The sequence below is a fragment of the Trametes versicolor genome, assembly GCF_000271585.1.
Source record: "Trametes versicolor FP-101664 SS1 unplaced genomic scaffold TRAVEscaffold_5, whole genome shotgun sequence".
NCBI classification, from domain to species: Eukaryota; Fungi; Basidiomycota; class Agaricomycetes; order Polyporales; family Polyporaceae; genus Trametes; species Trametes versicolor.
The window spans coordinates 1347503-1372670 of NW_007360325.1; the positions used below are offsets into that span (position 1 = coordinate 1347503).

The window sequence follows — 25168 nt, forward strand, 5'->3', positions numbered from 1 at the left end:
GTGCTCCCTTTTTAACAGCTGTTTATTAACCGTGTTAATAACCTGTTAATAACTGTTAAAAAGGGACGGGGATGAGGAGGCCTGTTAAAAAGCGTCAATAAACCTAGGTGTATACACGCCGTCGCGGAAGGTTGGGACGGTCTGTCGAAGTGGTCAAATGCTTTCATGACTGAACAGCGCCGAGGACAACACAGCTGAGTAGACTCATCCGTTGCGAGCGCCATTCATGAAGGGCGTGGGTGATTGACGAGCTCTCCTTCGACGGGAAGTGGCTTGATGTGGAATTGTAGTCGTTGCGAGCCTCGTCCGCATCACCATACTGTTCGGTGTGCTCCTCGCGGGTTAACAACCCTTGCTATGAGCCGTTTCTCAAGGTTTGTGTCGGTTGTTAACAATCTGTTAAAAATAATTAATAACCCTGGTTAAAAAGGGCCCAGGAAGGCCACCAGTTATTAACTGTTAGTTAAAAAGTCCCGGGACTTTTTCACGGTACCCTCGGCGGCGCAGCCTCGGCATTCATGCCCCCCATTCGGCTCCGTTTACGGGCTTCGTGTGTCCGAGTGCATGGCAAGAGTGAATGCAAACCGCCCAAGCGCGGAAGGCGGCGTGTCTGCAACGCGCAGCACATACGGCGACGACGCCTACCGTGGCGTCCGGGGCGCCCGCCAGCAGAGATGCGGGCACAAGACGCGCATGGGGGTGGGCGGCGGGGGCGTGTTGCAGGTGCCAAAGGCATTCTCCGCACGCTAGTCCCGCCGCCGGACCGGGGAAATGGAGTTTGTTTGGAAAAAAGGAGGGGGAGAGCCTCGTGTGCGCGATGGGCCATCTGAAATGAAAGATTGGCCTGTGCGAGATGAGTGCGTGGGAGGCGGGGCAGGCCCTGGATGTTCGTTGCGCAGACAAGCTCTGTTTGTGTGCTTTCAGGGGGCGGGCAGGCTGCGGCGATGGGCTCGCTACGCGCGGGCGGGGAGGGACGTGTATTGGGCGCGAGGAGGTGGCTAAAGGCGAGGCCGGAGTCGCACGGAGGAGGTGTTGTGTTGGCTGGAGGAAGTCCGGAGCCCATCTGATTGTCCCCTTACGTATTCGCGAGGAGGACGCAGGGCGAGCTCAGCGCAGGGCAGGGAGGGCCCAGCGCGTGGTGATGGTGCGGCTCGAACGTGTGAAGCGACTGCAACATATGTGGATGTGCCCGATTCGACAGCCTCAATGGGCACAAAGACATGCCCAGGATGCCAGAAACAACTCCCCATGCATGCGCCGGATATCCAGCAGCCAAGGGTCGTGGTGGACGGACGGGCGGGCGGAGTGGGTCCATGTGGGAGAGCGCGCGTGATGGCACGCGCCGCACACCTGCCGCTTTGGGCAGCTCCCGGCGTGCGGAGCGTCGGTCTCAGAAACAAGCGGCGGCGGCAGAATGCGGAGGCTGATGGGCAGTATTCAGCCGTGAAAATGTCTCTGTGTCGCTGCGGCGGAGGCACAAAGGGCGGCTTATTTAGTGGAATGTGCAGAGGCTAAGGCCGGACGGAGGCCGGAATAGGCAGGGGGCGAGGGAGGGGATGGGTGGGCATGGGCCTTATGGCAGCGTGTCGCCCAAGCGGGCTGCTACCACGCGTTTCTCCTCGCCTCCCTAAATATGGCCGCCCATATCCTCCGCTGCTCTCTATCTCTTCCCCCGCCCTCCCCCCATGGACGACCTTGCCCATGAGTCCCGCCGTCCCATCCACAACATCAACCGCAAGCGCAAGGCCGACCAGGACGACCTCGTCCCCGTGCCCCCGCCACAACCCGCAGACGCCGCTACTGGCACCGACGCCATCCGCATCGACCCCAGCATGACCCCTCGCTGTCCGGCCGACGCCCCAGACGGCCCCTCTAGCTCTTCGTGGATGCTCGCCCGCTCGAGGCAAGGTATGGCTACCTCTTGGTCTACGCCCGCTTCTTCCTCCTCCTGTCCGGCCCCTGGTGTCTCTTTCTCCCCCAAACTGGACCGCGAAGGCCAGCCCTCTGCCAAACGCCTTCGCATAGAGATCCCCAGTACGCCACCAGGCTCACCACACCGCACTCGCAGCAGGTCAGCGCGACCCTCGCCACGCTATATCCAGCGCCGCCGCGTAGAAAACCGCGATACTGGCATTGTTTCCGCGACCGAGCCGGGCCCCAGCAGCGGGTCATTGTTGCGTCCCCAGAGGCTAGCATCCGTGTCTTCCAAGTCCCATTCCGTCCCCGTCTCTCCCATCGACCCATGTTCGATTTCGCCGCATATACCCCCACACACGCCGCCCATAAACAGAGAGACGCTCAAAGAACTAGACCTTGACGCAATCCTCCGCAACCCCCAGCTCCGTCAGTGGCCCTTTCTTCTCACCTGTACATATCCCGTCCTCATCATACGCCCGTCGTTATTGTAGGCCATGATCTGCTCTTTGACTCTGGACTGCAGTTCCGTCCAACGTCGAGCCGCCGGAAGCGCGATCTCGCAGACCATTACTGGCTCACGATCGTGCGGGAACTCGAGACCGGGTGTACATGCACGACCGTCGACAGCCACGGCAAGGTAGCCGAGCTCCGCTGTGCGTGCGAGGCGATCCCAGTGGCGCCAAAACATGCTACCGTGCGGTACAACGCAGGGAGCGGCAACCTCGCCACCGTGCGCATGCCCTCACGCATCGAACCGCTGTTGATTGAGCTGCTCGCCGTCCTGGTCTCGATTATCCAGCCCCCACAGCCGCCGACCCTGCGGCCCCCAGAGCTGCTCTTCCCGCCATCGCCCCAGAACCCACAGTACCACCAGAACCTGGCGCACATCAACCTCCTGAAGGAGCACTTGGACCCGGGGCTCATCAACCAGGAGATCAGCCACGGGCTGTTCGACCCCTCGGGGCTCTTCCAGGTAATCGGGGACATCATCCGCTGCCACTGTGCGCCGATGCGCGACGCCGCGGTGGACCAGATGGTCGGCCTCGCGCGTGCGTGCGCCCCGGGGGGGAATGGCACGAAACTGGACGCGGTGCGCGCGATCAGGATGTGCTTCGAGATCATGGAGCTGATGAAGCTGGTGAGTGCTGATCGCATCTCCGTCTGAGTATACACGCCTGATCGGTCCCTTTTCCTCTCTTTCTCGCGCATTGATTGCAGGATGTGGCCAATCATCAACTCCAGACGCTGAGGCCGTACTTGGTGCGGACGGCGGGCGATTACGAGGTGCAGATCTTCTCGGACGAGAGGCACAATGCGCGTCGCACGATCCACATGACGCGTGAGTGGCTGGGCAAGGCGTGGAAGGAGCTCAGTGGCGGTGGATGCTCGCAATCGGAGCTATTCATGAGCTCCTCGCGCCCGACGCAGGTGCTCATGGCCGTGGTTAAAGCCACTGTCAACCTGATCTTCGACCCACCCGCGGCCGGCGCGCCCTCCCCTCCAGCCTCTACGCTCTCCACACCTACCACCACCACACCCTCCACCACCGCCTCGTCATCGTCTTCTCGCCCATCCTCACATGCCTCCAGCAGCAGCCATGCAGCGTACTACGCGAAGTACCCCGAGACGTTCTACCTCGACTACGCACGCTTCGGCACGCTGAACACGGACGCCGCGGACTTCACAGCGCTGTACATGCTCCTCATGATGTACCGCCAGCTCGTACACTCTCCCCTGAACCGTTCACCGCGCACACGCGGAGACGCCGTCGCCCCCGACGCACTCGTCCAGCTCAAGAAGGAGATCTGGGAGATCGGGCCCGCGCATCCCGGTCTCTGCTTCATGCAGGGCCGCCGCCCCGGCTCGTCCAGCCTCGGGAGCAGCAGGTCCGCCGCTGCTGGCACCAGCTCCGGTTCAGGCTCGAGTTCAAGACACGAACGCGACCGCGAGGCAGAGCTGCGCAAGTGGCGCGCGGAGATCGAGGACGTCGCGCTGCAGGTCGCGATGCACGCATCGGAGCCGCACCGCGCGGGGGGCTCGATGAAGGCTGCCGCGGCCGCTGGCGCACGGGAGCTGCACTCCCCGGACATGCAGGTCGTGAAGTTCGCGCTCGGGTGGACGGAGGCGAACCTGCGGCACGGGTCGCCGTTCAGCGTGCTCTGCAGGAAGCGCCTGCGCGAGCGCGTCGAGGACGCCGTCCTTGCCATCGTCATCCCCCAGCTCGCGCCTGCGCCCGCACCCCTGCCACCTACCTCACCGACGGCTGCAGCGCCGGTGCTACCCTCAAAAGATGCGCCGACGACGTCGAGCGGGCTCGAGCCGCTCGGCGCGGAGGTCGCGCACATCTCCCAGCGCGCGGCGAAGCTCGTGGAGATCCACATGAACGTGTACGGCGAGCTGTACGCGCACCCCGCGTTCCTCGACAAGGACGTCCTCCCCTGCGCGAGCGCCGCCGTGACCCCTGCCGCGGCGGAGTCATAGCACTCGCCGTCAGTCTCTTCCGCCCCCACTTGCAAGCATCGACATGCCAACCAACGCCGGACACACGCGCCGCCGCAACAGGCAGAATGTATACCCCTTCGTGTATATGCTCCGACATCGCCCTTCTGCTGCCCCCCGACCCGCGCGCCGCGACGCTTTGGGCGGCGCGCGCTCATCCGCTCTCTATGCGCCTTTGCCGCCTTCTGTGCCATCATGCCATTGCCATGCGTATGTCTCGCCTACGCTTACGGGCGTCGCCATGACTTTTGTCTTGTGGGGCCGTATACTGCCCCCCTCCCTCCCCCCGTGCCCGTCCTCGCACGCCCGGAGCACGTACATTAATTCCGACCCACCCTTGCTGCGCCCGCACCGGCTGCTGCTTCCCTTCCTGGTGCTCTCCCTGCAGCCCCGCTCTTCCTCCTCCATCCCCATTGCGCCCGCCGTTGTTCCGCGGGACGCTCACTCCCGATGGCTCGTTCCCTGACTTGCATGCAGTTGTCGCGCTGATGATGATAATGTTCTGATGACGAAGCCTTGCAGCGGTCGCTGCGCGTTGTACATAATTACCGTAAGGACTAGAACCGTCGATAATGAATCGAAAGAAGTCAAGAATTTCTACGCTGCTTTTGCGGGGCCCGTGGCTAGCGTGTGCGTCTTGGATGTACTGTGCTTCCACCTTCCAGGTCGCGCTCTGTCGCGCTACGATCGGCGTGCAGAAGTGAGTGGCGGGAATGAGAAGAGTGTGGTTGACGCGATGTACGCGCGAGGTCGGTCAGATGTGGTGGCACTGGGACTGACACCGGCTGCTTTAGACATCCTTTGTGATTCGCTTTTGGTATTTGTTCAATCGGATGGTAGATATTGCTTAGGTACTTCCTATTCGTTTGACTCTATAGGAGCTGCCGATCAGTGATAGATGAGCTCGAGGGTGTACGAACGTCGAAGACCTATGTTCAGGGGAAGGTCGAAAGTCGAAGCCCTGCGCGGCGCAGTCATATGCGACTTCTGCTTCGCAGCAAAGTACTGCGGGGGTAGCGAACATGTCTCGCGGGAGCAGTACTAGTATTTGGTGCGCACGGTCACGTCGTGATGCTGCAGCTGACCGTGTCAATCACCCGTTGCGAGACTGCGACCCTACTCATGGCTTCCGCGTGTTGAGCGCCGCGGCGTATCTGCTGGAGATGCGATGGCCAGATTGCGGCGTCTGCGGCGAGGACGACATGGACGTGGACGGCGTGGAGGTTCTCGAGGATGACGAGGACGAGGAGATGGACAAGGACGACCTCGAAGACATCTGCGTCATGCCGTTCTGAGCCCGTCACGATCCCTGCGGTGATTGGGCAGTGGCGGGACCGGTGATTTAGTTTGGATACGCTGACGAGCCTTCGGACGCACGGCGAGAAACAGCCGCACAGGCCCCCATACGCCGTGTGGTGACGGTGGAAACACAAAGGTTATAACATAATGTATATATGCAATGTCCGGAGTACGGTCTATCCGAAGGGATGATACAGGGTTACATATTAAGCCGCTGCTAGAGTACAGTGTACAATTCTACATGAACGAATTCGTAACGTCGTGGGCGGGAGGGGGCAAGTGAGCGGTCCATCAGCGTAGCAATGCGGGTGCGGGCGGCGCGCGGAAGGTTAGAGTATTGATGCATGATGGTGGAGTTTGTCGGTGGTCGAGGACATAGTGTTAACCACCGTACGGGCGGGCAGGGGCGATAGAGACGGCCGAATCTGTCACGAAGACTCGCGCGCGCGCGTATCCTCGCTGGTCATGAGCACCGTTGCGGATCCCACTACGACGTCCGGAACACCCTCTTCCTCAACATCATCCCACGCACCGCTCTCGCGCGCCTTGCCCTTCGCCGTGTCGCTCAGGCGCACCCCTGCCTGGGTCGGCGCCGGAGGCGCGTACGCCGAACGGTGGGGGTTTGGCATTGCAATGATGACGGAGACATTGACCTCCGCGGCGCGCAAGACCGGATCCCTCTGCACCATGGGGATTCCTGGGGACGGCGGCACGGAGCCTGCGCCCGCGCCTGACGTCTCGTTTCGCGGTGTAGGCGGTGTAGCCCGGCGCAGTCGTGCCCGAGGAATGATGTAGCCAGCTCGTTCAAGCAGCATTCGCGCAGTGAGGCGTGGTTGGGGTGGGGGGTTACTTGGCTGTGTCGGTTCGGGGGGAGGTAACGGGTCCAGCCCGGGCTTTTCGGACGCTACGCTCGCTGTGACAGGCTAAGAGGGGCGATATGCATGGTGTGCATGATGTTGTATATACGATGAAAAGGAAGCACGTACCATAACGCGCTCCCACTTTCCGGCCTGCGGACTCCCGGTGGAAAAGTACGGCGGGAGGACGGTTACGTCGAAGAGCGTCGGCCGCTTGAGCTTGCGCCGTCCGCCCATGCCTCGGCCGAAGCCGCCGGCGGCCTCCTCCGTAGGGGAGAGCAGCACGCCCGCTGCGATGGCTTCCTCAAGACGGCGGCGGAAACGTCGGCGAAGGAAAATCCCGCGCATGATGATCGCAGACGAGATCGCCAACAGGAGGAAAAGTGTTGCGAGGAACGTGAACCTGAAGGTGGAACCCCGCATGATTAGGTCGTGTGCGGAGCGTGCGCCGAAGAATGCCAAGCAGGGGTATGAGGGTAAGAGGGTCAACGAGTGTTGGCACTCCAGAGAAGCAATGTAGGAGAGAGGAAATCATACGATGGCGGGTAGGGAGGCGCAGCCTGAGCGCGTCAATGCAGCCGCCATCTGTATATTGCCCGATCATACAGCGGCATTTGTCTGTGGACACCATGTCGCGTATTCACCCACACCGCCCGCCGTAGCATATGTGATGTAACATTCGAAATAGCGAGCGGACGTACAGGTAGAGCGACGACGATGGTGGCCCCTGGCCTGGATCCTGGGTGCCGGTGGCTGCTGCCCCGCTAGAGGTCTGTGTTGGAAAGAATGGGGGACTTGGATTGCTGCTAGGGCCGCCATCAGTAGCGGAGACGGTCCCAGACGGCGATAAAGAGGCGGAGGCCGACGAAGACCCCGACGAAGAGGTGGCCATGGTGGTCGAGGAGGAAGAGGGGACAGCGGGGGGCGATCCGGGGCACTCGCCTACGGAGGCGCCCGGCTTCCTCGGGGCAACCAAGCAAAATACCGAACCCACGCCCACCTTCTCTCCTACCACCGCCATCTGCCCATCTTCATGCCCTGAGCGATTTTCCCTACAGGCTCTGTCACGACCTCGACGGAGCCCGCGGCACCGTCACTTCGTATCTCATCGACGTGTCCACCGCGCATTCGGGCGTGCTTGAACTGCGTCCGGGCAGTTTCGCCTCCTTGTCGGAAGAACACGCGCCGCGATTTACGCACTCGCTCATCCCCCCGAGGCGTTATCCAGGTGATCTCCATTCAGAGCGATGCCCTCGCAGGGCGGCAGTATGTAAGCCCAGCCGTGTCAGACATGCCAGTTGTAGTAAGCTTGCATGGTGCGCCGCACACTCGTTCTAGATAGGCCCGTGAAGAAAGCATCCTGCATTCTGACAGACGTCCCACAGCGTAGGGCGAACGGATATCGCGTCTCCAGCAGATACGCCGCGGCGCACAACACGCGGCAACCATGAGTAGGGTCGCAGTCTCGCAACGGGCGATCGACACGGTCAGCTGCAGCTGCCGCGGTACACGCGCGTGGGGCCCCACCCGTCGCGACGTGACCGTGCGTACCGATACTGCTCCCGCGAGACATGTTCGCTACCCCCGCAGTACTTTGCTGCGAAGCAGAAGTCACATATGACTGTGCCGCGCAGGGCTTCGACGTTAGACCTTCCCCTGAACGTAGGTCTTCGACGTTCGTGCTTATCTATCGATCGGCAGCTCCTATACGGCCAAGCGAGCAGAAAGTACACTCTCGTTCCAATAATATATTCCACCCGAACACTGCGAGTGACCCACAATGGATGCCCAAAGCAGCCGGTGTCAGTGCCAGTGCCACCACATATGACCGACCTCGCGCGTACATCGCGTCAACCTCACTCTTCTCATTCCCGCCACTCGCTTCCGCACACCGATCGCAGCAATATCTGGAAGGTGGAAGCCTGGTATACCCACGACTCCCTCCGCGGCCGAAGGCGGACGCACACGGCCCCGCACATTCAGCGTAGAAATTCTTGACTTGGACCACCGACAAACTGCACCATCAATAATCTGACCTTCCGCGCGTCCCCCGCACCCGCAGAGCTACGCTGATAAACCTGCCCACCTCACCTGGCCCTGCTCGCGCACGACGTCATAACTGCGTTCGTGTAGAGTTGTACACTGTATTCTAGCAGCAACTGAATATGTCCCCATATAATTGCAAGCATGAACACCGCCTGAATCTCACACATGCCTTGAACGTACTCCAACTGATCCATCGCCGCGGCCAGCATCGCCGGTTCGCTCGTTCCAACTTGTCCACCTTCAGGCCTCAGGCCTCAGGCCCAGGCCTTTGGCGGTCAGAGCGGCCCGGTTAGATGGTTTCCGAATTGGGAAGTTGTACTCAACGCCAAACTTTTTAGCCGTCCATCTCGTTCAACTCCAGGCCCTTTCGTGTCCTTTCCTCCATCAGCGGTGGCTTAAAGTAACATGGAGCTTCTCGTATTTTGCGAGGAAGAAACCGAAAGATGCTTAATGGGTGGCCACGATGTCCTTTAGTTCTACACACCCCATTTCTCGTAAGTGGCCGAGAATATAAAACTGGTGAGGATAATTAGGACATGTAATCGATATGATGGTATGCCCATTTCCTTGCGATTTGTGAGAGCATAATGCGCGTAGGTAAAGGTGAGAACGGCTTTACTCCGCAGGTCTTCCCCACTTCCTCTCGCACATCGATCCAGCCTACTCCCGAGAGCCCACGGGCACCTCTCCGATCCGTCCCATTTCGCCGTTCTGTAGCACTGCCCCCAATTCAAGCATTTTTGGAACCCCAGGGCCCTGCGGCCACCTCCGGGGCTACAGACGAGCGCAATCAAGCGGATCCAGGAACGCGTCAGGCTGCAGCGGAGACCTGCCTGCGCGAGAGATCGTGTGCCATCCTAACGTCAATGTCCCATGTTCATATTGGTTCTGAGTGGTACGTCCGCGGGGTCCGCTGAGAACGTCGGCTGACGTGGGACAGTGCACACAAAGGCGGACGGTGGCTGGCAGGCATCCGACAGCAATCGCAGACTTGGATACCCCGCGGTTTCTACGCATCAGTGAATACTGCACATATGTTCCTTCTCGTCAAATCTCTATTATAACCTGCCGACGCCAGATCAGCGTACGCACCGAATGACCACCGCGCCCCCGAAGAAGACAACTCGCTCTGGCTAGCCGCACACGTCAAAACGCGCATGTACGAATGATGTCAAGGAGAACGGCGCGCGGATCCCACGCCGTGGGTCAGAAGCGGTCGACGGCAGCCGAGAACCGTCTGGAGCGTGCATGTGAACGCGATACATACGCCGTAGGCAGACTGAATGGAGCGGAAAGTCCGAGGACGCGAGAAAAGGAAGGTGCGGCTACCATTAAGTCGAACGCGGGCGGCTGCATACGCTGTGGCAGAGAAAGAGTACACGGTACAGTACGTATGTAGACAGAGCGAAAGTCCTAAGCGTTTATAATTCGAATGCTGCGTCGACGGGAAGAATGAAAATCTCCGCAGGGGACGCTCCGGTGGTATGAATACAGTGCGCGCGAAGGAAAGACGGGCCAGGCGGGGATGAAGGGAATGCGGGGAAAACAATGTGATGAGTGCGGTAAGACAATGAAAAACAACAAGTGACAACGTGCATGACGGATACGGACAACAGACAACAAACAACAGACAGCATACACATCAGGGGCACCGCGTCCCATCCTCTCCGCGCGTTCTCACAACGCGACAGTCACCGCACGACGCGGGTCTCGGGCACCGCGACCAACGCACCGACGACAACTGCGCTGACCACGAGCGCAATAAACGCACTACGGACGACGATCTCCCACTGCCCTCGCGTCACGACCGGGTTGAGCACCGGGGTCAGCGGCGAGGCAAACGCCGGAACTTCAAGCATTCGTCGCACACGCGCCTGCCATGTCGCCTTCGTCTGAGGTCGTGCGACAACCGACGAGTTGAGTGTGGTCGTGATCGTCGAGGTAGGTGACGGAGGGTTGGCGTTACATGATGAGGGCCAAATCGGTGACTGTGGGGCGAGCGTCGAGGATGGGGAAAGAGGACCGATAGACACGGGCGTCCGAGGCTCCGGCATTCTCTCTTTCTCGTTGATCGAAGGGGAAGTTGCACTGCGCGATCCGAGGAGCTGCATTGCGACGTTCTTTGGCCCGCACTTCTGCTGAATGACCCCAAGAAACTGACGAAAGAGGCTGGGTGGTGCGTCCTGCTGCCCTTGCGGCCGACGAGCCGTGGTGCGTTCCCGACCAGGCTCAGAATCAGCGAAGTGCACACGAGAGGGCTTTTCCGACTCGCCCGGCGCAGGGCTAGGCGCGAGCGGGGTGGACGCAGCATAGGGAGGCATTGAGGGTGACGGGGCGACGGCTCCAGAGTCCGAACGCACAGAACGGGAACTGCGCAGGTGAGGGAGTCCATCGAAATCGAAGGAACCCATCGGTTGACGTTCCGCCGAGCACTGGGCTTGAGACTCGACATCGTGCGTGCATATTTGGCTGGGCGCGCGGGTGGTGAGCAAACCATAGTTTTTCGAGAGTAAGGGAAGCTCACCCTTCGTCATCCCACTGGTAAGAATGTATGAAGGTCGCGCCAGTCCCAATGTCCTCTTCGCTGCTGTCGCCCCATATCGAGGTACGGCCCGAGCGCTCTTGGGGATCAGCAGTAGCAGGTCCTTCTGGACATGGGTGCTCGTCGAAGAACGCGTCCGAGATATGAATTTGGGGTTCTCGTTCCCGCCTCCGACGCGCTCTCCTCCGTTTCTGTATCGCCTTGTCTGCGTGCATACTGACGCCCTCGTCTGTCACGGAGCTATGAAATGCGTCCGTGCTCGCATCGGACTCGAGACTGCTGCTGCTGTAGTCCGAGTCACAATCGGATCCAGATGCACCGCAGTCGTCGTCGGTATCGTACTCCTGGTCGCTAACGGGAGCGAAGCACGGTTGGCGAGCATTTCGCTTGCCTGAGTGGATCGAGTGGGAAGTAGACGCGGAAGACATGGACTGCATCAGGCCAAAGTCGGGATATGTGCTGTACGATGTCCGGATGGGTGTCCGGGTATGCGCGGGTTGTGGAGGGACGATATGAAGTTTCGACAGAGATGGTCGGGGAGCGCGGCTCTGTTGAGACTCGCTCGGAGGTTGTGCGGCTGTGAGTCCGCCTCGAGACGTTGCATTTTGCACCAAAGGCGGTGGGGGACCGGTAAGAGCTTGCGGACTCGCAGCTGGGGAGTCCATTCTGCTTGGGTGCTGCTCGTACTTGCTGAACATCTTGATGCTAAGCTTCTCCTTAGTCACTCCCGGTTTCGCCTTCGATACTTCCGGATCAGGGAAGCGTGCCAATTCGAATGACCGAAGCTGTCGCAGGTCTCCAAAGACGTATATCATCATGCAAACCTAGAGGCGACGTGAACAAAAGTCATCGGGGGCGAGTATCGGAGTTGGCACTTACACCGTACATGGCAGACAGAACGATGGTGAGGCCGAGCCACATGCCCGGTATGGCCGTGAAGCGCCACCATCGCGAGCCACCAGTGAGGAAGTTTGCGAGTAGGATTGGAGCGCTGTGAACAACGTGTGAGCGAATTGCACTAGAACGACGTCCGTCCGCAGCCGTGGATGGGCGTGGGTGTAAAACATAAGTCTGGAATAGCTGGGTCTCCATTAAAGGCAGCTGGCTTGCCTAAACGGGATGGAATGGTCGGGGCGCGACAAACGAAAAGCCACCGACTCGGGGAAGACCACAGTCGACGTAATGCAGACGCACGCGCCGGAGGGCGGAAATAAAGCACGAACCTTCCCGTGAGACCAATGACCGTCCCGCCCGCACACCCACAATATGCGCGAGGCATCCCGACATTGTGGAACGTCGCCACCACGAAGCGGTCCAGGCTTTCCGAAAGGCTCGCACGGACGCGGTCGGCGACCTCGGCGAAGACGGCAGGATCTGGTGGTGGTGGAGGGGAGCCGAACAGTGAATCTGAGTGATGTGATGCATACGCATGCGGCCAACTGCCACCAGCTGGCCCGCCTACTCCAACACCGAGTGAAGAGGATTGAAACGGAGAGAGGACATCTTGCGGGAGTCGTAGAGCATAAGGACCGTCAGGTGAAAGGAACGTCTCCTTTGCACGGAGATAGAAGAGGGCGAGGGCGGGGTTCGGTGGTGGGTGCGGCGTGGAGAGAGTACGGTACGCACGCGCCTGGGTGGATGGCCCCCGAGGGTGCGACTGTTCCCTCCATTGACGAGCCCAGGTTGTGTAGCGAGCGCTGTAGTCGCGCAGCCAAAGGATGAAGTACCTGCACGGAGACGGGCGTCGTGTTCGGATATCAAGTTGGACTGATGAGACAGATGACGTACAAGTTCTCCGGTGCACGGTCAATGAAGAGCAGCCACTCCTCAAAATCCTTCAACCCCAACGGTGGCAAGTGCTTGCGGTCGAGGATTTCGTCTAGTGGGATGTGAAAATGCGGGGTAATGCCCCATGAGGGCGCCTTGGGCTGAGGCGGGGGCGGGTGGGCGAGCCTGTGGGGGAGAGAGAGCAGAGACTTTGGCTGCAGCCGTGTTGTCTTCGGCGCGGAGGGAGAAGAACGACTAGCGGATGGGGGGAGAGGACGGGAAGACATGAAGGGGGAAGAACATACGGAAGAGAGAAGGGGAGGAGGAGGGAGGGGGGCAGCCAACGTCGACCGCGGCCGGCCGACTAACTATTATATGGGATCTTCCATTCAACGCCACGTGCGGGACGTAGCTCTCCAGTCCTTCCGTTCATGTCACTCCTGGCGGGTGCACTTGTCAACCTACTCTGAGCGCACCGTGATGGCATGCCGCTCCGCACAATCTTGCCATTGCTCGCCGCGCCGACGCCCGCCACCGTCGTGCCCGTGTCGACGGGCGCATGTTGCCCGACATTGAGCCATTTAATGAACCCCGAGGCCTCGAGGAATGCCAATACTGCTATTCCTGGGAAGAATCCCAGGCTCCCCATCGAGGGACTCGATGAGTCGATCGGCATTTCTCGCGGTGATCTCCGCCTTCCTCCCATGCCCCTCGAGGCTCATGTCTCTCATGGTCTTCCCTCCGCCGTCTGAGGCCTTCTGGTGCGTAGCCACAACAGATGAAGCTTAAGGACCATGTGAGGTGCGGGTCCGGGTCCGTGCACTGGTATTCTCCAGCTGATAACGCGCTGTTTGGGGCGTACACTCCGAGTATGGAAGTACGTACCTCGGGCTGGACACGTCCGGCGAATTGCCACTCCGCGGATCTATGTCTGTCAATATAGCAAGTCACACCCACGCATTCAGCCCGACATGTGCGCCGCGATGGTAGATGTAGTAGCAGCAAGAACATTCGATGTGAATGCCGGAAGGTTGAAGCTTTGAAGTCAAAGCCGGTCAAAGTGGTCAAATGTTCGATCGTTTGAACGCCGAAGAGAGTGTATGAGCGTCTATTTGTGATTTTTGTTTCTGGTCCCCGAATGGGCGTCTATCTATGATCGATGTACGATTGAGATCTGGCGTTGTGGCGCCGAATTTTGCGCGTCGGGCGTGCGCATGACCGCGACGCGCCTTCTCTCTCTCGCTCGTCCACCGTCGACCGTTCTCCGCTGCATCGCATATAGCCACACACTCGGACTCTGCGGACCACCACAGTATCTCGAATCCTATCGGATTACAGAGGAAACATCGACCTGCGAGCCGACGAACGATCTTGTGAACATCTAGGCGTTGGACCTCCGCGGTACGCTACCACCTCGCAAGTCATACCACACGCGGCCCTTTACTTCCGTGCTCATCGCAGATATTCCCCTTTACTCCAGCTAGCATACCAGACGACACATATCAGCGTGTCTTTTCAGCATAGGAGCGAGACACTTGCTAGTCACATCAGCAGCAAATTACCGACACAAGACATCACATATAGCCACACACACTCGACTTTGCGGGCCACCACAGTATCTGTAAATCTCTCGGACTACGGAGGGACACATTGACTTGTGAGCCAACGAACGAACTTGTGGACGTCTGGGCTCTAGACCTCCGCGGTACGTTACCACCTGGTAAGTCATACCAACGCCGGGCCGCCCTTTACTTCCGCGCTCATCGCAAGCATTCCCCTTCGTTCTAGCTAGCATACTAGACAACGCATATCAGCGCGTCTTTCCAGCATAGAAGCAAGACAGCTGCCTGCTAGCCATTACGGAAGAAACATCGACCCGCGAACCGACGAACGATCTTGTAAACATATAGTTTCCAGACCTCCGCAGTACGGCCTCCGCGTAAGTCATACCAGACGCCGCCCTTTACTTCCGTGCTCATCGGAAGTGTTCCCCTTCATTCCAGCTAGCATATCAGACGACGCATATTAGCGCCTCTTTTAAGCCTAGGAGCAAGACAGCTACCTGCTAGCCACATCAACAGCAAACCACACTCTCATCCGCCGCAAGAATGGCCGATGTCATAGACCTCTCATCCAATCCGTACGTCGCGCCCAAGGACGGACGCTGTTTGATCAATGAACTTCCCTCCGAACTCCTCGCACACATCTTCACCCTCGGGTGGACGCCAGAGCGCGACGAAGAGCCAGAGTCCGACGAGGACTTTGAGGACGTAGACTCCGACGATGACACATACTCCTCCGTCTCCTCGGAGGGAAGTACACCCCCACGCACCGAACAGGAGGAGGCCGAGGACAAGGAGCGACGCCTCCCCTTCAACGTGCTCGTCTCGCACGTCTGCGCACGCTGGCGCGCCGTCGCGGTCGAAAACCCGCTCCTCTGGGCACACATCCGCTTCGTCGGCTCTCCGCCGTACGACCGCGCGGCAACCTACCTGGAACGCGCGAAGGCGGCTCCGCTCGCGATCACCGTTGACCGCACGATCGACGATGCCGACGACTTCTCAATGTCGGACGACTCGTACGCGCCCGAGGACCACGACCCGGACCTGGCCGTCATCGAGGGCATCATGGAGCTCATTGTCCCGCACGTCGCGCACTGGCAGGCGCTGCAGATCATGGTCTCTTTCTACAAGCACATGCACTACGCGCTCGAAGCCCTGGGCGCCGCCGGCCCCGCGCCGCTGCTCGAGGTCCTCCAACTGTACCACTACGAGGATACGGACGAGCACCTCACGTTCAAGCTCCCCGAGCTGCGCGCACAGCCGTTCCGCCTCTTCGGCGGCGTCGCACCCCGTCTCACGCACGTCGCGCTCTGGGGTGTGCACGTTCCCTGGGACCGCGAGAGCTCCCCATACCTCACCGGGCTCACCGACCTCGAGCTCGCGTACCACGCGCGCGACGTCCGCCCAAGCCTTGCCGAGTTCGCGCGTATCCTGCGGGACTCGCCCGGGCTCCGCACGCTCACGCTTTGCCTCTCCTGCCCTGCCGGCACGCCCGACGAGTGGGAGCCCGGCATGCCGCTCACCACCACGCCCTCCGACGCGGGTATCATCGACCCAGAGGCGCTCGTGCCCCTTGCGCTCCCAGCGCTGACGGACCTCGTGCTCGCCTACCTCGAGCCCGCGTACCTGCTCGCGCTCCTGCCGCGTCTCGCCCTCCCCGCGCTCACCTCGCTCGCGCTCGACCTCGAGGACGAGGACTACTCGGAGCTGCTCAAGTACCTCGCCTCCCCGCGCTCGCGCCCACCGCCCTCCGCGTTGAGTGGGCCCGGGGTCTCCGGCGGTACCAACGCGCGCTCGATTCTGGCACACCTCACCGCGCTCAAGGTCGCAAGCATGCCCGCGAGCGAGGCGTGCGTGCGCGACGCGTATCGCGAGATGCAGGGGCTCGCCGCGCTCAACCTCAACGCGGACTTCCTTGACGCGTACTGGGTCGACCTGCTCTTCCCGCAGCCAAACGCCGGCGCCGGCGACGCGCAGGGCGAGCTGCTGCTCCCGCGCCTCGAGACGCTGACTACGACCGGGGTCGACGGGACGCAGATGCGGGAGCTCGTGGCGGCGCGCGAGGCGCGCGGGGCGCCGCTCCGGACGCTGTTGATGAACGAGGAGGACGACGTAGCGCACTCGGACGAGGTGTGGCTCGGGGAGCACGTTGAGCGCTTCGAGTACTTCGAAGGCTCTGACGACGAGGACATGGACGTCGACGGCGTGGAGGTGTTCGAGAACGACGAGGATGGCGACTGGGAGGACGAGGATGAGGAGATGGACGAGGATGACATCGACGATATCTTCGTCGTGCCGTTCTAAGCCCACCAGAGTTCCTGCACCGGTGATTGGGAGGTTGAGAAGCGTCTGGCGGGCGTAATTTGGTTTAGATACGCTGGCGAGCATGACGCACGGCGAGAAGGGTAATCGACAGCCGCACAGGTCCCCGTACGCCGTGTGGTGACGGTGGAGACGCAAAACTTATCACATAATGTATGAATATCCAATCTTCAATGCTAGCAGGGGAGCTTCCTAAGACCCTCAAACAATAGTACTTTGTGAATCTATATACTTCCTCGGCTGCCCGAGGAGTCACTGCGTGAGACTCTTTGCTCGCAGTAGGAAGTACGAGCCTGGCACCGTGCGTCCGCCTTTGTGTGCACTATCCCACGTCAGTCGACGTTCCCAGCGGTCCCCGCGGACGTTCCATTGGGAGCCAATATGATCGTTGGACGTTAGGATGGCACTCACGCACACGATCTCCAGGGCGCGCAGGTTCGTCACCTCCTGCAGCCTGGTAACCTCCTGCAGCCTGGTACATTCCTGGATCCGCTTAATTGCGCGCGTCCGTAGCCTTGGACGTGGCCTCAGGGTCTCAGGGTTCCAGAAAGGTTTGACGTGAGCGCAGTGCTGCAGCGTGGAGAAATGGGGCGGAGACGGAGAGGTGCCCGTGGGCTGTCGGGGAGCCGAGATGGCCGTGCGCAGCTGCAGCTTTACGGGTGCTGCGGAAAGAACGCCGTGTAAATGCTGGTGCGCGAGGTGCGGTTGTGCCTAGGCGTGAGACGGGGAGGAGTTTTTGGAAGTATGTATTTTCGCGGACGGCACCTGCCCTTGCTTGCCTAGATGCTTCCGCGCCACCCTCTCACCCGCACTCCAGGTACGTATGGGTCATCCTTGCTGCGGGAAAATGGTCCCGCGAGACGTATCACACATATTGGGGCATAATGAAATGCAGAGCTCGGTCCGTAGGCTTCCGTAGGGTCGAGGGCCATTCGCGCGGGCGGAGGATCGCAGAGATGAGAGATCGATCCGCCACCAAAGCTGTGCTGGTTCATCGGCGTGCCTCGGTAGAGTAGATAGTTCTGAGCAAGAAAATTTGCGCGAGGAGGTCAGTTCTAAAAGAAGACGTAAATTAACTCCGTGACAGCCAAGCCCAGAGCCTTTTCGGAGGCGGCGGGCAATGAGCGAACCAATTCATGTCCATCGATGTCGTAAAGCAGTCCTAGGTGTACATATATAAGCAGGAAGATTTAAATCCAAAGAAAAGCTCAAGAATACGTCTAAGGAGACGTACTTAAACCAACTGCTGGCGGCGGAAAGGAGACCAAAGAGCGGGAGGAACGAGATGAGCGACTAAAATTGTTTGGCGTTGAGTATAACTTCCCAATCCGGAAGGTTTAAAGCGCTCTCAGAACCGGACCGCTTTGACAGATAGACGCCCAATGTGGAAAAGTTGGGACGAGCGCTACGCGACCAATGCGATCGCGGCTCGAGCAGCTTCAGACCTTTCGCACTCACTCGCTCTAATACCACACTGATAACTATGGCACCACCTCCACAAGCGAGCTCAAGTGCAGCTCGGGGTACTAAGCGAAAGCGGGCAGAAAAGACGAGCACAAGGCCTCCGGTCAAGCGCGAGACCCCGGAGGAGCTGATCGGGAAGAAACTGGTGTGTACGCCCTTCCGTGACATTCGCACACGGGCCACAGGTTGCATGTGCTGAATGTGTGCAAGCATCACGGCGTGCAAGAGGTGCGCAAGGCGGCGAAGAAGGCGGCGGATTTCGAGCTTAGGAAGGTCGTGAAGAGGCTCAAGGCAGCGAGGTCGGTTTTGTAACTGCTGAATGAAATCACGGCGTCTTATAGGCTAGGATATCTGTAGAGGAGAAAAGCCTGTAAGAGGGAAAGCAAAGGATGACAGCCCTGAGGAGCTGGAATGCCAACTTGAGTTGCTGAAGGTACTGTACCTCAGGAATGCCAACGCTGCTCTTCCTCTCACTCTTGATTTCAGCAACTCGACCCCGAGCCATTTGCGAATACGGCATTGAAGACCAAGATCCTCAAGGACCGCTTGCTCTCCGAACACGAAGGCATCAAGGCTACGATAGCCGAGAAGTTGTCCCAGAATCCTGTGGAACCCTCACCACCGGGCTCTTCTGCTGCGAAGGTCCACAGCAGAGTGCTCAGTTCAAAGATCATCGCGGACGCTGTTCAGGCTATCATACAAGCGCTCAAAGAAATCCTGGACCCATCCATTGCGGTGGCCAAAGACGCTCAATTCGGGGAGGCAGACGAGGAAGAAGAAGCGGACTTCGACGCACGGCCTGTCAAGGGCAAGAAAGCACGGATCGCCCCTGCCAAAGAGGCGGATGAGGATGAGGAGGGTGACAGCGGTGATGAAGCGGACGCAGATGACGCAGGCTGGGAGTCCGGTACCATCGACGGCGGGGACGACGAGGACGGTGCAGGCTGGGAGTCCGGCTCCATTGACGACGGCGAGCTTCGGGTCGCGAACTCTTCCGACGAGGACGAAGACGCCGACGGGGAAGGCGACTCGAGCGAAGACGAGGACGTCCCCGTCGCAAAGCCAAAACCTAAAGCGGCCGCCAAACCGCCAGCCAAGGAGGCGCAACCCAAAACCAAAGTGGGCGAGTCGACGTTCCTGCCATCGCTCGCCGTCGGCTTCACGCGCGGCGACTCGGACGCGTCCGACCTCTCCGACGCAGACGACGCGCCCCGGAAGAACCGGCGCGGGCAGCGCGCGCGCAGAGCGTACGCCCCGTTTCAGCTGTCGCGTTCCCCCGCACATTCTCCGTATCTGACATTTGTTCCGCGTCCACAGGATCTGGGAGAAGAAGTACGGCAGGAACGCAAACCACGTCAAGAACGGAGCCCCGCCTCCCCAGGACCCGCGACAGCGGAACGGCAAGGGCGCGAAAGGTGGCCCTCCGCGGTCTGGCGCGCCCCCTCTTGCGAAGGCCCCCATCTTCAAGCCGCGCTCGACTGGTCCTACGCCTGCGCCCATCGACGGCGGCTGGCCGACGCGGACGACAGGTGCCCGCGCGGCAGTCGGCGCGAGTGCGCCCGCGCGCGGGAACGCGGGCGCGAGCGCGAAGAGCGACGATAAGCCGCTGCACCCGTCGTGGGAGGCGAAGAAGCGGATGAAGGAAAAGCTGAACCCGAGCATCATCCCTGGGGCTCAGGGAACGAAGATCAAGTTCTCGTAGGTAGTCCGTACCGGTGTACCGACCCGGTTGCTAGCGCACCATACCACTCGCCATTTTGGATATGCAGATCGTCGTGCTTGCGCGATCGCCGTCGTAGCAGCACGCGTTGTGAGCGAGTGAGAAAAAGCAGTTGAGATAGATAGGTGGGAATGCATATGTACAGGTAGATGAGTAGATGATGGTAACGTGCGCTTACGACGGTTGAATGAAGCAAGGTATACGAGGGGAAGATGATAGATGATGCAAGATGGGAGTAATAATGTAGTGATACAGCATGCTACAGAGCCGGAACCTGACCTCTAGGCAAAACATCGACGACGGACGTGCAAAAAGATAACGCAAGCACCAGCCCAGAGGGAGGTCAAGAGATACGGTACGTACAAGGAGCAAGAGGCAAGAGTTCGCAAGGGCTTGGCCACAACTAAAAACATGATACGCACGACGAAGGGCGGTGGAGACGCCGCTCACCCGCGTCGCGCGGAGCAGATATGTCGCTTCCCGTTGCCCTTTTGCAGGCGACACGCGCGCGAGCACCACATCTCGCCGCACTTCGGGCAGCATGGGAAGTTTGAGCCACTACGGCCACACGTCGCGCACGCGGTCTGCACCGCGAACATGGACGCGCGCTCGAGGCCTTCGAGGACTGGATGTAGTGTTTCTGACTTGCGGGAAAGCGAGGGCGGGAGCGGCGCCGCGACATGCACGGGTGTGGCAGGCCCGGCCGAGGATGGTGCGGTGGGGAAGTAATCTGATCCTGAGTACGATGACGGCGTACGGCAGATAGACGGAAGTGTGGGTGACGACGGCGCGTCGATTGGGGAAGAGGTCGTGCGTCGTCTGTGCTTGGGGGCCGGGGCACTCGCGCCACGAACGTGCGCTGTAGATAAGCGCAGTGGGGCGCGACATGGCGACGGTGGGGCCGACGGCATTGGTGAGGGAGCGACGCCGCCTGACGAGAGGAGGCTGAGCAGTCGCTCGCGTGGACTGCTCGTAGGTGCGAACGAGCCGACGAGATCCGACTCCGCAGTGGGGGTCATGCGGGTCTGGACGGCCGCTCTGGGGTTGGTCAGGACAGAGGAGAGCATCGAGGGGAGACGGGCACGCGTGCGCGTGCGTGGCTGGTCGAGCATCGTTGCAGAGGACGACGCACGGGCGCGGGGGATCGTTCGCGCCGCCGGGAAGTCCAGGCGGGCGATGCTGGGCTCGCCGACGGCGGTGGTCGACTTGGCCCGAACATGATGAGCCTTGGCTGGCTGCGACGCGGGCGGGGACGAGACAGGATCCGCTGGAGACTCAAAGGCAGGCAGCCGGGCCTGCTCCCGTACTGCGTCCGCGACGTCGGTGGGGGCAGGCGTATCTCGAGATGGAGAGTCGAAGGACGCGCTCACCGGCACCCCTGGAGCCGCAGGACTGGAAGCGACGGGCTTCTGGGCGGGTGTCGGGGTAGTCTCGGATGAGACGACTCGCAGTGCAGAATGCCTGCTTTTGCTTCTGCTGGTGCCGCCGCGAAGGCTATTGAACGACGGCTGGGGCGGTCGTGAGAGAGCCGTAATGAACCGAGAGTGCGGGGGAAACTTACCCAGCGGTAGCGGCCCGGTCGCGTTGCGGATGTAGGGTGGTCGTGAGCGAGCTGTGGCTGCAACGCGGTCTCGCACACGGTGGCGGACATGCGGATAACGCGTATGAGGAGGGATGAGAACGGGACGGGAGTGCGGAGGAGTCGAGAGGATGAGCAGGAGGATTTAAAGGAGGAGGCAAAGATCGAAAAGAGCGTCACACGACCGAGGCGAGCTCCGGGCGTCTAACCGTAAGCTTCCCCTGCGACGGGCGGGCGTCTGGCCCTGAATTGATCGAGCGATCCGTTCTGCCGCGACTCCGCGCTCGAGCCCCGATCGCCCAGCTCATCCTCCCCGCCGGCAAAACACCAGCTATCCTCGATAAAATGCAGAACGCGGGGAGAGAGCTGCGTCGAATGCTCCCAACGAACTCGCCCTTGAATTTTATACGAAAACTCACCGACGGCGCGCTCCAGATGCTCCAACAATCGCCGCCCTTTGCCATGCTCCAGCAGGCTCCAGTCTCCAGCGCGCCCCCCTTATCTGCGACGTCCAGCGCCGTACGTACAAACATGTCTACGGCTTCTGTCCTGTTGACCGCAGAACAGAACGAACGTTGTCGCCTTCGCGGTGCACGCAATTCTATTGGTGGACGGGTGGCACACGACCACTAATCTCTGCGCTAAGCGATAGCACGGGAACAGAGCAGATATTAATACGGTGACATCTGCGCTGGCGACACATCTTTCACAGAGGAGTATGCGAATGACCACAAACAGACAATATGATAACGAATGAGTGCGCCCACACGACTCGGGCAGCTCCTATCCGCCGATTGTGCTATCCGTCCCTCCGCCAATTAGGCATGCATCACGGAGTCTCTCCGCTAGACCCGGAGCTCCTCCTGAACGGGTGTGGTCTGCTTGCCTCGCGGGAGGCCTATGTGGAAATCACGCTACTCACAGCATCTCGGGGAGCACTTGCCGTCTTCTGCCGCAGTCTAGGTCGCGATCGCGATTTTACCCAAGTAGACGTCCTTCGACGTATTGTACCCGCGCTCATCGCCAGAAGACGAAATACGGCAGCCATCTCGCGGCGAACCCATCGCGTCCCATCGTTGTCCCATCTCTTGTCGAGAGGAACGGCCGGGCCGTTCGGGGGTCCGTCTTATGGGAACGAACGGATGGTTCTATGTGAATAATCCAGGGTACCCAAATTAGTGAGTCTTTACGATGGTAGGAGCACAGTTTGAATGTCAGTATCAGGATGATGACGGAGGACCCCTTGAGGCCCGTGAAAGTACTTACAGGGTCTGCTTGGGCTTAACAGGACATGCGTATAACACCATCCAACCAGCACCTGCTATCGTTAGGCACCATCTACTAGGCCGCGATTTTACTCAACTGGACGTCCTTCGACGGATTGTACCCGGGCTCAGCGCTCATCGCCAGAAGACGAAATACGGCAGCCATCTCGCGAATCCACCGCGTCCCATCGTTATCCCGTGCCATGCCGAGAGAAACAACGGTGCGGAGGCCCGTCTTATGGGAACTTCTGAGTCTACCCCTGCAGCTCAGACGTGCATGAGAATGGCATGTACAAACACCATCACTTGTGACAGCCGGTTCTGCAACGTTAGCCACTCCAGAAATATATCCCCTCTACGATACTCTGGGACAGTCCATCTTTCAGGGAAACCATTGGATATCTACTGCCTTATATCAGGGCCGTGTCTCGTGAAGGTAGTACGAGTCATCATGATCAGTATCGAGCTGAAGAGTGACAATCCAGAGTTCGTAGCCATTGCGCTGTCAGTACTACACGCAGTTGGTTCTATGAAGTGTTCAAACGTCCTGTGTATGATCATATCATCTCTCCATTTCCCTGTTTGATGTCAATGGAATGACGTGCATGATACGTTTTCTAAAGCATTTTTTGGATAATCTTGAACGCGGAACCTATAAAGTTGGTGATCAGAGGCGGCGTGGCGGAGGGGATGGAAATCTTGAGCTTTTGCTACAGTATTTACGAGAAATGCAACTGGCAGAACATCCTAGCAAGCAATCCCCGAATGATATAAGTCACCCCATGCATAGGCTACTAGAGAGAGAAACGCTATCCGGGGCGACTTACCGTCTTCTGCTGGATAGACATTTTGCCCAAGTCGACGACCTTCGATGTATTGTACCCGCCTATACCCGCCCAAGTACTGGCAAAGGCGAAATACGGCACTGGAGCTACATCTCGCGCACTACTGCCCATCGCGTCTCATTGTTGTCCCACCCCCGCCGAGAGGAACAGCCGTTCGAACTTCGAGAGCCCGTCTCATGAGAACGCCGTCACTATCGCCGTCCAGACGTGCATGAGAATGGAATGTATATGCAGTAATGGCACTAGCGATACAGATCATATGATATCCAGCACTAGTCGACGCGCCTCGGCGATCCTGTCACCAGGCCCGCACAACCCGCGCAGTTGTATGTATGTACTGTCCCCGGCCCTATGCTGGAACTCTACTCTAGTGTCATAGTCTGAGTATGCACCCAGGCCCTTTATTGTCCCCTCCGTCTTCGCCGCTGCCCTGGAGGTTGACAGTGATAGCCCCCTCTCTGCGAGGCTCACGCGCTCGCAGCGCGTCCGTGACAAGCGTGCGCATGCACACTCGTCGAGGCGCGGCGGCACTCGCGCGAACACCAGCGTTCGCCGCACTTCGCGCAGCTCGGGAAGTTCGAGCCCGCGCGGTGACAGTGCGTACACGTGCTCTGCACGCGGAAGCGCGAGGCACGCTCGAGATCGTCGAGCGACGGCAGCTCGTGCGCGAGCACGTTGTTGTGCATGCGCGGGGTTGCAGGCGCCTCCGACGACGAGGCCGTATCGAGCGAGTCGATCGAGGGGGTACGACTCGCCGAACGGTTGCGGGTGTAGGAGTGGGAGCGCTCCGAGGCCGAGGGGAAGGGTGGTGGGCTGGAGTCAGAGTCGGGCGAACGCGAGATGGGGGCGCGGTCGCGGAAGAAGCTCCGAGTGGGCGAGCGGGAGGGCCGCTCGTCGACGGGCGTGCTGCCCACGACGGTGAGGAGCGCGTCGCGCGCGGAGGAGAGGTAGTTGAACGACGGCGTCGCGTCGTGCGTCTCGAGGTCGATGTACGACAGCGCGGGGCTCTTTGGCGCGATGGGAATTGCGGGGCTCATCGGGGCCGCGACCCTGGGCGTGGACATGGTGCGGCCGCGGGCCATAGCGGGACGACCCTGCGTCTGGGAGTGGTGGTGGTGGTGGTGGCTGCTTGCGCCCTCGGGGGAAGCGCGCGCCTTGTCGCCCTGCACATGAGATCCGGCATTGAGTGGTGGTATCTTGCGGTGATCTGAGATCTCGCTCACCGTGCGCGACGGGGACAATCTGGCTTTGGATCCCAGAGAAGTTGTCGATCCCTTGTGCGTATGCACATGGCCATGTGGATGCGGCGAGGTGCCTGTTGTGTGCTGCGTTAGCTGGAAGCCTAGAGGAGGTGTTGGCCACACGTACCCTTGCAGCACAGGTGCGTCGACTCTGGGTCGGCACCGATCTCACGGAGGAAGTCCTCGAAGTGGCTTCGACGCGTCGAGTCGCCGGGCCAAGTGAGAGCAGCGCGCTGTGTAACA

The 25168-nt window shown here is 60.0% G+C and overlaps 8 protein-coding genes across 8 annotated transcripts; 4 read left to right on the forward strand and 4 right to left on the reverse strand.

Moving 5' to 3' along the window:
* Positions 1–1832: 1832 nt before the first annotated feature.
* Positions 1833–4398, forward strand: TRAVEDRAFT_36859 (Tcp11-domain-containing protein; the record flags this gene model as incomplete). The annotated part of the gene is made up of 3 exons (XM_008039102.1): positions 1833–2343; positions 2409–3055; positions 3136–4398. 3 exons carry the CDS (start codon positions 1833–1835, stop codon positions 4396–4398), a joined length of 2421 nt encoding a protein of 806 aa, XP_008037293.1.
* Positions 4399–5438: 1040 nt separating this feature from the next.
* On the forward strand, positions 5439–5711 carry TRAVEDRAFT_46773 (uncharacterized protein; the record flags this gene model as incomplete). The annotated part of the gene is made up of 2 exons (XM_008039214.1): positions 5439–5460; positions 5524–5711. 2 exons carry the CDS (start codon positions 5439–5441, stop codon positions 5709–5711), a joined length of 210 nt encoding a protein of 69 aa, XP_008037405.1.
* Positions 5712–5838: 127 nt separating this feature from the next.
* On the reverse strand, positions 5839–7464 carry TRAVEDRAFT_71523 (uncharacterized protein; the record flags this gene model as incomplete). The annotated part of the gene is made up of 3 exons (XM_008039612.1): positions 5839–6638; positions 6702–6975; positions 7274–7464. The coding sequence occupies 3 exons, from the start codon at positions 7462–7464 to the stop codon at positions 6144–6146; spliced, it is 960 nt and encodes a 319-aa protein (XP_008037803.1). The 3' UTR covers positions 5839–6143.
* A 2673-nt stretch (positions 7465–10137) lies between these two features.
* TRAVEDRAFT_64497 (uncharacterized protein) lies at positions 10138–13603 on the reverse strand (the record flags this gene model as incomplete). Its single annotated transcript, XM_008039613.1, has 6 exons — positions 10138–11087; positions 11143–11984; positions 12040–12151; positions 12384–12887; positions 12949–13113; positions 13404–13603. The coding sequence occupies 6 exons, from the start codon at positions 13601–13603 to the stop codon at positions 10310–10312; spliced, it is 2601 nt and encodes an 866-aa protein (XP_008037804.1). The 3' UTR covers positions 10138–10309.
* An 886-nt stretch (positions 13604–14489) lies between these two features.
* On the forward strand, positions 14490–16991 carry TRAVEDRAFT_64498 (uncharacterized protein). The gene is made up of 3 exons (XM_008039614.1): positions 14490–14647; positions 14716–14866; positions 14931–16991. Exon 3 carries the CDS (start codon positions 15036–15038, stop codon positions 16791–16793), a length of 1758 nt encoding a protein of 585 aa, XP_008037805.1. The 5' UTR covers positions 14490–14647; positions 14716–14866; positions 14931–15035; the 3' UTR covers positions 16794–16991.
* Positions 16992–18294: 1303 nt separating this feature from the next.
* TRAVEDRAFT_71526 (Bud-site selection protein) lies at positions 18295–20060 on the forward strand (the record flags this gene model as incomplete). The annotated part of the gene is made up of 5 exons (XM_008039615.1): positions 18295–18420; positions 18486–18574; positions 18633–18708; positions 18762–19522; positions 19593–20060. The coding sequence occupies 5 exons, from the start codon at positions 18295–18297 to the stop codon at positions 19975–19977; spliced, it is 1437 nt and encodes a 478-aa protein (XP_008037806.1). The 3' UTR covers positions 19978–20060.
* A 39-nt stretch (positions 20061–20099) lies between these two features.
* Positions 20100–21687, reverse strand: TRAVEDRAFT_71527 (uncharacterized protein). Its single transcript, XM_008039616.1, has 2 exons — positions 21557–21687; positions 20100–21503 (listed from the first exon to the last, which is right to left on the reverse strand). The coding sequence occupies exons 1-2, from the start codon at positions 21644–21646 to the stop codon at positions 20442–20444; spliced, it is 1152 nt and encodes a 383-aa protein (XP_008037807.1). The 5' UTR covers positions 21647–21687; the 3' UTR covers positions 20100–20441.
* A 2464-nt stretch (positions 21688–24151) lies between these two features.
* On the reverse strand, positions 24152–24748 carry TRAVEDRAFT_46779 (uncharacterized protein; the record flags this gene model as incomplete). The annotated part of the gene is made up of 1 exon (XM_008039215.1): positions 24152–24748. One exon carries the CDS (start codon positions 24746–24748, stop codon positions 24152–24154), a length of 597 nt encoding a protein of 198 aa, XP_008037406.1.
* Positions 24749–25168: the final 420 nt, after the last annotated feature.